The sequence below is a fragment of the Chrysochloris asiatica genome, unplaced genomic scaffold (assembly GCF_000296735.1).
Source record: "Chrysochloris asiatica unplaced genomic scaffold, ChrAsi1.0 scaffold00074, whole genome shotgun sequence".
NCBI lineage: Eukaryota > Metazoa > Chordata > Mammalia > Afrosoricida > Chrysochloridae > Chrysochloris > Chrysochloris asiatica.
In genome coordinates, this window is record NW_006408592.1 from 12,541,836 (window position 1) to 12,553,914 (window position 12,079).

At 42.5% G+C, this 12,079-nt stretch overlaps 1 protein-coding gene across 1 annotated transcript in view; it reads left to right on the forward strand.

The window, feature by feature from the left end:
* Positions 1 to 12,079, forward strand: part of TENM4 (teneurin transmembrane protein 4) — a 543,700-nt gene that overhangs the window by 406,855 nt on the left and 124,766 nt on the right. The window contains exon 14 of the mRNA XM_006864983.1: positions 7,139 to 7,285. Within this exon, the coding sequence (XP_006865045.1) occupies positions 7,139 to 7,285 (147 nt within the window). The remainder of the gene's footprint in view (positions 1 to 7,138; positions 7,286 to 12,079) is intronic.

A 12,079-nucleotide genomic window follows, 5' to 3' on the forward strand; every position in this document is an offset into this window, starting at 1 on the left:
TTCAGGAGCACGCTGGGTGGCACAAAATATATCCATGTATTCTCAGTGGTTCAGGAACACACTGGGTGGCACAGGAGCACGCTGGGTGGCACAAATCAGGTTGCTTGAGCTTAAGTCCAGCTCCAATACTTAATGAGCTGGGTGACCTTCGGCAAGTTACTTAACCTCTCTTTACTTCAGAATCTGTATAAAATGAGGATGACAAAGGAACCACCTCATAGGGCTCGTATGAAAAATAAGAAAAATAGTGCAAAGTGCTTAGTGCTTCAGCAGAAACCATGCTCAAATGGCAGTTATGGTGCCCCTCACTGCCACCATCGCCACCTGGTTAACCTGTTCACCCCTAAGCTGGAGACAGACTTCATTAGCCAGATTCATTTATGAAATTAGAAAATGCTAAATTAGCTTTTAATAAGAGATAGCAATTGCTGTTTGTAAAAACCTACAGATGTATCAACTCTCACCAAAAATACAATGAAGTATTTTTTTAAAAAAGAAACTAATGAAAAGGGTTTGGAGGAAACATGAAAATGACTAAATACTTTTCAGCTGGGACTCTCTTGACAACTACAGCAAAGTGTTGCTAGGGGCCATCGGCAGGATGCGTGGTTTTGAGAACCATCAATCCTCACGTTTGACGGGCTGGCCCTAAACTTAGAATAAAATCATTCCGGCAAGAAAAAGTACTACCTCTGAGCCTCTTTAAAATAGGCATTTCATGCATAGTCATCATCAGAGAAATCTTCAGGCCGGACTAAATTGAAATGTTTTCTATTTTGTGGAATGTTTTCTATACTATGTGTAGTGTAGCTTTTTCACATCATAAGTGAGTCTAAAGTTAGTCTTGTGAATTTGTTTAAGGGAGCAAGAATAATCATGTTTATATTTTATTCTATTGAAAAAGCAACTGAAATGGAAGAAGTTGAGTGACTCATCCTAGGTCACACTTCTGCTGAGTGGCAAAGTCAGGGATTTGGATTTCTTAGTCTAATTCATGTTTCAAATGTTCTACCTTCTACACCATAAGTCACCAATAATGTCTCATCATTTCTTTCCTCCAAACCAATTCTTCCACTGTGGTACCCTCACCAGAAAGTGGCCCAGATTCTCTCTCAAACCACCAGTTCTCATCTTTAGTTTGGAAAATATCATTACTAGTCCTTTAATTGGATTAGGCCAATGAATCATGGGCTGGCTGGTTGTGTGCCTTTCAGTCGATTCCAACGCATTAACAACCCTGTATAGGATTTCCCAGGCTGTAAATCTTTAACCGAAGCAGAGCCGTATCTTTTTCGCTAGGAGCAACTGTGAGATTCAAACTGCTGACCTTGCAGTTAGCAGACTGGCTTATAATCCACTACGCTGCCAGGGCTTCCAAAGTTAAATGTTTCTTGGCAAAATCTAGGTCTGTACCATGCAAGCTCAGGATTGCTCAGAGTATTTTGAAGTTCAGAGACAATCCAGCTTGCTTTCTTTACTTTCAAGATGCATTGAAGAGACTGAATAAACATTTGTTCATTAAAGGAATACATTGAACTCTTCCTAAGGGTCCAGAAATATGAGTACTGCGCTCCAGAAATGGTGCCTTTCCTTAGGGTACTTGCAGTCAAGCCAAGAAAACAATGGAGCAAAGAATCCCTACAAAGTGTGATGAGAGGCCAAATCATGGAAGTCCAGGGACTACCTAGCAAGGAGAACCACCAAATTTAGGCAGCGACCTTGTAGGCCAGGATTTTGGCCTTAAGGATATTAGAAAAACCCTGAAGGTTGTTTAAGGCAAGGCAATGACTTTGATCACATTTGTGATTAGAACGATTGAATTGGCAGAGTTATGGCTGAAGGACCAGGACTAAAGAGTAACATTTAGAAGCATGGGGGCCAATTGCTGCCATCCCAGCGAGATGATGGCAGCTATGTCTAGGGAAGTGGCTGTAAGGATGGGAAAGAGAAACATAAACTGGGCATTTTGCATTGCATAGCCCCCTTGCCACTTAACTTAAAAATAAATACCTTCTAGGATTCTGAAAATCTTCTTGTCACACCTGATGCTAGCTGCCAGGGGGCCTTCTTCATAGGCTTCAGCAGAAAGTTGAAGATAAAGCGGTCCCTTGTCATTTAAAGGCCATCCTTTCTGTTGAAAAGCTTAGCCCTTCTCTAAACCTTAAAATCACATTATTTTGGCTCTAGCAAATGCCTGGTGTGAGGCCTTCCAGAGGGGATTGTTAATGTCGCTCTCACTTGCTGAATTATTGATGAGCTTCACTGTTTCTAGAATTCATGAGCTTCAGCAGTAAGTAAAGGATGAGCATATTGTTTTAAGAAAATCAGCAGGGCACTCGGGAGGAGGTCTCCTCATGCTGTCTAAAGAGAATGGGATCATCCCAGAGGCAAATTGCTGGATGAGAGCAAACCTCATTCAACCCTCCAGTATTCAGAGTCCCTCTGAAAGCAGTAGGACTGTGAGGATCCTTCAGGTGTAACTCGGCCCATTTGAAGAGATTGATGGTGGATCAAGTACAATAGGGCATCAAAATGCCTGTGGAAAAATTGAGGTCATAGGTAATGGAATTTTTCTAAGAACTTTTTGAAAACCCCTTGGACTCCTGTGATTTCACATGTAGCACTTACCTGCCCCTGGGAATACCTGTTCCTCAGGCAGTTGGAACTCACTGGATCAGGGGATCCCAGAGTGGGTTTGTAGGGTAGAATAATGCAAAAAGGATGATGGGGAAAACGAGATTTCTGAGATCAAATCTGTAAAATGTTCTGATTCTTAACCAAGCAGGTTTCTTTATTGCAGGACTTCTCATAGCCTTTAGTATGTGATTTTCTAGGATGAGATTATAGAGTGCAATGTTTGCCAAACCTGTTTGACTCCAAAAGTTTGCAGACAGAATGAGTAGTCCACAGAGCTTACTCTGAGAAGTATTATTTGAGATTATAAAACCCATCTTAAATTCTTCTTGCAACAAAGTTATTGGCGGTGTTAAGTGCCGTTGAGTCAGTTCAGACTCATAGCAACCCTGTGTAGGGTTTCTGAGGAATGGATGGTGAACTTGAGCCCCCAACCTTGTGGTTCAAACCGGCCTTGAGGTCTCGCACTTATCCTACAGCACCACACCAGGGCCCCCTGTAACAAAGTAGGGTATAAATAAATAGCATATAAAATGAGTGAAGGTAGGATATATGTCTCATCTCTACGTACCCTAAAATTAGTACACGGCCTGGCATGCAGTAGGTGATGACTTAAGTTTGTTGAAATGAAGAACAAAATGGGCTACTTTGAAGTTATTTGACCTTACGTTGTCTATTGGGTCAGTTGTGCTAAAAGATCCTGACAGATCATCTCATCCAAACCCCCATTTTATAGAAGAGAAAATTGAGGCCAAGAGAGAAAAAGTAACTTGCCCAAGATGCCACAAGTTAGGCAGAAGTTACCAGAACCTAGGTCTCTCTTTTCTCACTTATTTATTAATTTCAACAAGTGGTGTGGCACTCAAGGATAAGCACTGGACTGTAAACCACAAGGTCAGTTGTCCAACCCCACCAGCTTGCTGGCTCCTTGGAAGCTCTACACAGGGTTGCTGAATCAGAACTGACTTGATGGCACTTAACAGCAACGACAAGAATACATTGAGTACCTGCTCTGTGCCAGACATTGGATCAGGCCCAAGTTTGCCTTTATGGAGTTTACATTCTAATAGGGGATTAAGACATTAAACTAACTGCAGACTGAATTGTGTAAGTATGCATGTGATAATTGATGTCAAGAAAGGGTTCTAGGAACGCATGAAATAGTGGGCCTGGCCTGAGGTTCACTTCCCTGTGACCCTATCTCATGGTCTCCCACCACAGTGCACGTTGACCCCATTACCACCCATCATGGGCTTGTCTATGCTCTCTTTGGCAAAGTTCATATTTATGACATCCTGTGCTTTCGAAAGCATTCACACAGCTTGTCCTAGCAAAGATTTATTTTCTGGTTTGTGAGTTTCTGAATGAAATGAGACAAATTTAAAACAAATCCCCTAGTAAGAATAATAGCATCACATACCTTTTATGAAACGCCTGTTTATGCTACTCTCTGCTTAACTACTGGCATGCATTGTTTCCTCTAATCCTCCCATCAACTCTTTGAGCTATTATATCCATTTTACAAATGAGGAAAAACTGAAACTTACAGAGTTAAGTAGTTTTCTAGTTACCGCAAAGGGAGTAAGTAAATGATGGTGCTAGGATTTGAACTGAGGTCTGTACTGCTCCAAAGTTCATGTTCTACTACAACCTAGAAAATTGGGCTCTGAATTCGTTTTTGAAGTTGATTAATTTAGAAATAAATATGTGAAGTACCTACCACAGTAGTGAGCCAAAGTGACACATAATATATGGCACTTGTCACTGTCATCACTGTTTTCACATTATCTAGACCAGGGCTTGGCAAGTTACTACCTGAATCAAGTCTGGCACGCTACCTACCTGCTTTTGTAAATAAAGTTTTATTGGAACACAGCCACAGTCTAATGTACAAATTTCCTGTGGCTGTTTTCATACTACAGTGGCAGAGTTGAGTAATTACAACAGAGACCCTGTGACTTACAAGGCTAAAACATTTAGCATCTGTACCTTTACAGACAAAAATGTGTGCAACCCTGATCTGCAGAAATGCCACGGTTTCCTCTTGTACCTTTCCACAGGCCCTACTTGAGATTATGGGCACAATGTAATAAAATTATGTGGCCTTTGCCCAAAATAGAAAGAAGGTAAAGGTGAGTAGAAGATTCAGATACTGTGTAGACATTATATCTCACCTGTATGCGAAGCTTTGTACATCATGCATACATTTTCTTACTTAGTCTCCAAAGAAATTAAGTAAATTACCTGGATCACACAGCCAATCTTCGATATGGTTTGTGCTCTTACACAGAAGATGGTCTTAACATCTTACAAGAGGCTACCTCTTGAAGCAAAGAATGCTGCCATTCTTAAAGACTGGAATCTACTCCTCCAAGACTAATTCCAAATACATATGAGACCTAATTGAAAGGAAGTTTCATCCATATGGACCAAAAAAATTAACTGGGGTTAGTTTAGGGAAGGGGTAGCTATAACTGCTTAGATTACTGGGAATGGCTGATATTGGCTCCCAAGTTGAAGTCCAAGTCTGGATGGTCACCTGCAGATCACAGCACTGCTCCTGCAGCTTGCTTCTACAACTGCTTCCTCATCCACTTTTGTGGGGAACCATCCTCCTGGGTTCTCATCTTCTCCAACAGCCATTTGCTGTACAAAGACCACAGTGTCTTCTAATCTTCTGGAGGAGTCCCTCCTCAGTTCTGAGGGCACCTTCAATCAATGTTTCTTCCTCTGAATGGAAAGCATAGTGGCCAGAATGTTTGATTGCTTGCTATGGTGACTGTCTCAAGTGGAAACAAACATACTCGTTTCTTTCACTTTGGCGTAGCAGTCTGCTATCAAAAGTCCTCGAAACACTAAACTTCCATGGACTATTTAGTGAGTGCCTGCCTACCTTGGGCCAGGTCTTGTACTGGACAGTTACACTCACATTTGTTATCTCATTTAAGAATAATGGATCAATTCTCAGTTATTTCGTGGCAGAAAATTCCATTTATTGTCATATTTCTAGCAGTTCACTGCTTGTAATAGTCATACAAATTAAGTTTATAGACTGCAGAGTGCTTTCACAGCCAGAACTTTTTCTGAGCCTGAGCAGTAGCAGAGAGAAAAGATAGAAGGCATATCATGGAAGTTGTTTTTTGATAGCCCCTCTGAGAAAAAGAGTTGGCAGTTTTGTTAAAATGAAGACTTGAGTGATAACCAAGTCTTCACAAAATAGAAGCCAATGTGAATGATGAACTTTACAGATTCTCAGGCATACAGATTCTCAGCCACAAACTCAGAGAGTAGAGCTTGGTCATCCAAAACCTTTAAATCTACTTAAATAGGAATATAAGCTTTATCATATGACCAAAGCAAAACCAAAGCCAAGAGTCTAAATATTGCCTGGCCCTTGTTGATTAAATTGTCCGTAGTCCATTCAGTCAGCTGGCCACTCCTGTGGTAATGTCCCAACCCATTTCGTACATATCCCTTTGGACACTTAACATTGAAGTTTTTTGCTGTTTGTTTTTTATTGTTCTTTTTTCTTTTCTTATATAAATTGTCTCCTTTGGATAAGCTACAAGCTCCTCAAGATTAAGAATTGGGTCTTGCTCATCTCTGTACCTCCAGTATTGGTCCACAGAAGGTGATAACAAATGGCAGACAGGCAAACAGATTGTACAAAATTGCGGGAAAGTAACCTGCTTGTCCCTGGGCCTGCAATCACAGACAGCACCAGTTCGTCTTTCTCACAGCTGTCAGTGGGGCTCCTCTAGGTACAGAACCTTCATCTCAGTGTGGCTGTACCAGAAGGGAAGAAAAAGATTCAAGCCTTCTTCCTCAAAGTCAAGACAGTTGTTTAGGAGGAAATAGAGCAAAATTAATGAAAAGCCTAAGGTCCAATACAATTGACCTAGTAACAAGAGTTGGAAAAAGTATAGCCCTTTAAAATGATACATAAAAGTGCTAGGAGGACACAAGGAGTAAGTGGAGATGATTTCTTCTTTCCAAACAGCTTCTAGAGTCAGGAAAACCATCAGAGTGAACATGGAGCAGGCAAAAGCTCCATTGGTCAGAAGCTGATGGCCCACATCCTCTGCCTCCAACTCTAGAATCCCAATCACCTTTGAAAGAGAGGGCTTTAGATGTTCAAGGTCTTTCGATACACTTCCTCAGTATACAATCTTAGCAAGTCCTTTTCCCTGTCTGTGTCTCAGTTGCCTTCTCTATAAAGTTCTTGTTGTTATGTGCCATGGAGTCGGTTCCGACTCATAGCGACCCTGTACAGGGTTTCCAAGACTGTAAATCTTTACAGGAGCAGAAAGCTTCATCTTTCTCCCATGGAACAGCTGGTAGTTTCGTTAGCGTCCATCTAATGATAATTACTCCCTGAGCTGCTGTGAGCATCAGTATAGTGATGGATGGGAAAGTATTTGTAAGTTGTCAGGTCACGTGTGAGTGTGTGTGATTGTAGTTCACTGTGGACAGTCATGCCCTGACTCAGTGTTTTGCCTTGCAGAGGGTTGCCCTGGGTTATGCAATGGTAATGGCAGATGTACCTTGGACCTGAATGGGTGGCACTGCGTGTGCCAGCTGGGCTGGAGAGGAGCTGGCTGTGACACATCCATGGAAACCGCATGCGGTGACAGCAAAGACAACGATGGAGGTAGGGCTCTGGCTCCCCCGGTCCCCATGCAAACATGGAAGTGGGAGGTCCAGGGTGGACCATGGGTATTACTGAGCTAATAGGCCACTGGCACCAGCTGCCCAGGCAGGAAGAGTTGCAGGGCAGGCAGAAAATTGAACATGTGGTCTGTGTACATATCACCAGTTGTTCCATTTGAATTAATTAACATTAACTAATGTAAATGAAATTAATTGCTGTCCATCCACAAATGCAGAGAAAAAGACAATGGAAGGCTTGTGGAAGAAGGAGTTTTCTAACAATTCAATGGTGGAATGAGTTGCCTAGCAACATCCTAAATTCCTCCTTTCTAGAATAAACTTCCTAATTCTATATCACCGCTGCTACGGAAGGGAGGCTTCTCCAGGGGAGGAGGCTTGTGTCACCTTTGGTTAATGTCTCTTCTCCTCTGGTTCTTTGGATAACTCTCACCAAGTACATTGAGGGACCCCTTGGCCCTCACAGCCTCTGCCCCTGTGGACTTGTGATAGAAGTCTTCTGCGTCATTGATTTTGCTCAAGCACTGGGCAAACAATGCTCCAAGGAAGGCGTATCTAGTCTTGTGGCACATTTATTAGCTGAGGGTGAAGAAATTCATTTTCTAATCCCAATTCCTGGGATTCATGCAAGCACCTTGACACCTCCAGCTATCACTCTTCTTATTTATAAAATTAGGACCATTCGCCCACTCGAACATTTCAGGCCTTTATATTCTGGTGTTTATTTTTCTGTTGTGTAAACATAAATATAACCATAGTGTGCTATACTTTCCAATCTGGCATGTAGATTGGTGATGCCTGGTTCTCCCAATCTCAGGAGAGAAAATATCAGACAGAATTGTGGGAAAAAATCAAAACCATCAACCCTCTCTTTCTAATATTGGCCTGACAGTCAACCTGTTCCAAACATGTTTATGCAGATTCCTCAGATCTATGCCAAGGGACAGTCTGGTGTAGTGAACAGAGTGTGGACTCAACAGGACAGAAAATCAGCATTCCAACCTTTAAGAATTTTCTGTGGAGAAGAGTGTTTAAATTTCAAGGTGCCATAAGGTCTAAAAAACCAACTGTGTGATATTGTGATTACTCGGGTTCATTTGCCTTGAGATGGTTTCAGCACTCTACAAGAAGAAAAGGCTGCCCCAGACACTGGTCTTTCTCTGAGCCTGCACTCACTTCTTCTGCCTGATGCTCTTGGTGGCCCAAGCCTGAGCCCAGTTGAGTAACTGTCAATAAGGAGCATGTGGGTTTGGGCCTTGGTAGATGGTGAGTCTGTTTTCCTCCTTAGACCTGATAAGGTTGAAATGTCCCTTAGTCAATCTAAAACTTGTGAAACTCAGTAATTTTTGTGTCCTTCCATAAATATTCAGGGTTTCTACTATAGAACCAGGCCCTCTGCCAGGCATAGAGATAAATAAGTCCTGTCCCTGTCCTCCAGGAACACATATGAGGGGGAAAGACCCAAAGATAAGTGCAGATGTACTCTGATAAGTTCTGTTGTTGAGTTATTATACATTGCTGCTGTGTGCGTAGGAAAACATTCATCAAGAAAGTGATAGGTAGGAAGTTCCTGGAAGTGGGATGGATTTCCATTCGGTGAGATTATCATGGGCAAAGACAGCCAAGAATAGGGAAGAGTGCAAGAGTAACCCTGTCATTAGACAAGGTGAAGTATAATCATATTTGCTCTTCTTGGGAAGTAGATGTCAGCTTAAATTACCTGACATTTAAGATATATTGACATTACCTTAAATTTCCATTCACTTTGCCTGTGTAGACAGAATCCCAGTGACTAACAATACCATTCATGGAATAGACAGGAAAGGGAGAGAAACTACATGATGAAGTCATTCCTTCTCTAGAGTCCAGCGTCCTGGTGAAGACCTTCAAATATCTGTTGGACTTTTTGGTAGCAAAATAACTGAATGTCTTTGACAAAAGTGGTGACAGGGCACACCAAACACACACACCCCTGAGCTCCCACCCCACCCAGACACATGTAGGAACAGGAACTAAAACTAGGTTCATTTATTCCCTCACATAAGATATAATACTCATATGCCCTTTGTTAACCATACTTGGAAAAGAGACCTTCTTATTGTGAGCAACAGCATTGATCCAGACCCCAGGGGAAGAGCATCTTCTCAAGCTGTTCCGAGAGATGAGGCAACAGGAATTGGAAAAGAACAGTCAGAAAATTTCCAGTGGTAGAGATTATCCCTTTTCATTTATAGAACACGTCCTAATTTGAAGTGAGCTTTTACGTGCCTTTTTAGCACGCAGTAGCTGTAGTGTGAGTTCATTCACCTACTCATCAAATGTGAATTGAGTGTCTCCTCAGCATTGAGCCTAGTCCTGGACACAAATGTTTCAGAGACGAGAAGATAAAAGTCCCCACGTTTGTGAAGGTCACACTGTAGAAGGAGAGAGAAAACAGTAAGCATGAATCTTAGTGCAGTGGGATGATTGCTGTGACAAAGGAACACCCACCCACTCATTCACCTGTGATATGTCCTCATGCGGCATTCAGTCTAGTCAGGGCGATTCCCCATAGGTCAGCAGGATAGGGAAGATAACTAGTTGGGCAGGACTGTTGAGAGGTGTGGGCCTTGGATTCTCATCTGTGAAAAGAGGAAACTTGTATCTCAGGACCATCTCAGTTTGATGGGGTTCTCCACCCATTGAGGGAGATGGGGAAAGGTACAGAGCTCCCCTACTTTTCAAGGTGGCACAGGTGAAACAGCCACAGGGAGTTAACTTTCCTCAAGTGACCCCTTTGGGTCAGTGCTTATCCTCACTGGCCTCCTTATCACTTTGGGCCTTGGCAAAAACAGGGCAGTTTAAGGGGAGGAAGAAGAAGCGTAGTGTCTCCAAGGCAGCACAAGAGTGAGCCACATTCAGCGTTGGGTTCTTTTCAGCTTTGTCAAGCACACATATGTTGGGCTTCTGTGGTATCCAAATCACCGTGCTCCTTTCTGAGGGCATATAAAGACCAGTGAACACAGACAGCCCAGTCTTTTTCCCTCAGGAAGCTCACAGTCATTTAGAAGCAAATGTTATCCAAGCTAAATCTAATGGAGGAAGAGTTAAGTAAGTACCTGGGGACACAGCATAATCCCAGACAAATAATTTAGGACCAAGGGAGATAGTGTTACAGTCTCTATGAGTGATTGTTTATGGCTAATTTGACTCAGGAGCTTCGAGAAGGAATTAAGAGTCGTGTCATTAGACTAGAAGGGACATCAGAGAACATCGACTTCAACTCTCTTAACTCCTCGCTTGTTACAGACAGACAAACTGACGCCCAGAGAGGCAAAGTTGGCATGCCCAAAGTCAAATTCAAAGTTGTTAACAAAGTCTGCACAAGGGCCTAGTTGTTGTTGTTAAGGACTGTGGAGTCAGTTCCGACTCATAGTGACCCTGCTCAGGGTTTCTAAGGCTGTAAATCTTTACAGGAGCAGAACGCCTCGTCTTTCTCCCGCGGAACCACTGGTAGTTTCAAACTGCTGACCTTGAGGTTGGCAGCAGGACTCGTAACCACTACTCTACCAGGGCCTAAGACTCTCAAATTATTCTGCATGACCTTGTGAGCCTAGAACTCCTTCTAGTGATTTCTTCTACTAGAAGTATAGAAATATAGTGTGAGTTCCAGAAAGCCTACCAAAGGATGGTTGTTGTTGTTGTAAAGTAACCTGTATAGGGTTTCCAAAGAGCAGTGGGTGAGTTTGAATTGCCAACCTTGAGGTTCAAACTGACCTTGTAGTCCAGTGCTTATCCTACAGCGCCACACTAGGACTCCACCAAAGGATGTCATTAATAACTTTTATATCATTTTATAGTGTTCCAAGCAATTGTACATGCACCCAACAACATTGTGAGGCATTTGATATTGTTGCTGTTGGGTACCATCGAGTCCATGTCTACACATAGCAACATCATGTGACAGAATAGAACTGACCCATAGGGCTTTCTCGGCTGTAAATTTCATGAGAGTAGATTGCCAGATTTTACTCACACAAAGCACTTGGAAAGACTCGAACCACCAACCTTTCTGTTAGCTGCCATGGTCTTAACCAGCAGGAATCCTTTTGCAATTATTATTGCCATGCTATTTCCTTCCCAGGAAAAAAACGGTTTAGAGAGCAGAAGTGTTTTGCCCAGCTCACACAGTTAGAAGGTGGCAAAAACTGCCTTAGTGCATGTGATCTGCTTATATTAGAGCTTTTCACTGTGCCCAGCCGGAGGAGCATGGCTCCAGTTCAAACAAGTGCGGCCCACCAAGTCATCTAGGAACTCCACTTTCTCTTCTTCCCCAATTTGCTAGGTTTAGAGTAATCCTTTTCAAATTAAACTTGAATTTCAAGCTTCATTAAGAATGTAGGTGCAGTGTTTTTTTAAATTGTTAAGACAAAAAAAAAAAAGTACAGTTACACAATATGGTTGAGCTGGGAGCAGCTTTATTGGGTTTTGTGTTCATTTATGGTTGTTGTCTAGATTTAAAAACAAAGCCAGATCCTGATTGTGACTCAGTGACTCCCAAGGTCCTGATGGCTCTGTTGGGACCACCCATTCAATCCTACATGTCTCCAGATATCAACAGGACACCGGCTGGTGAGAGGGACCTGTGTACCAGTTCCAGAGCTTCTTACTCACTCAGCCACTCACTGTGAAATCCCTCTGTGTTCCCTACTGATAGCAAAGGTACAGCCTATTCGTAACATGCCCTTTAGGGGGCAATATTACAGCATCTTCTCATTGGATGCACACCAACCTTCTG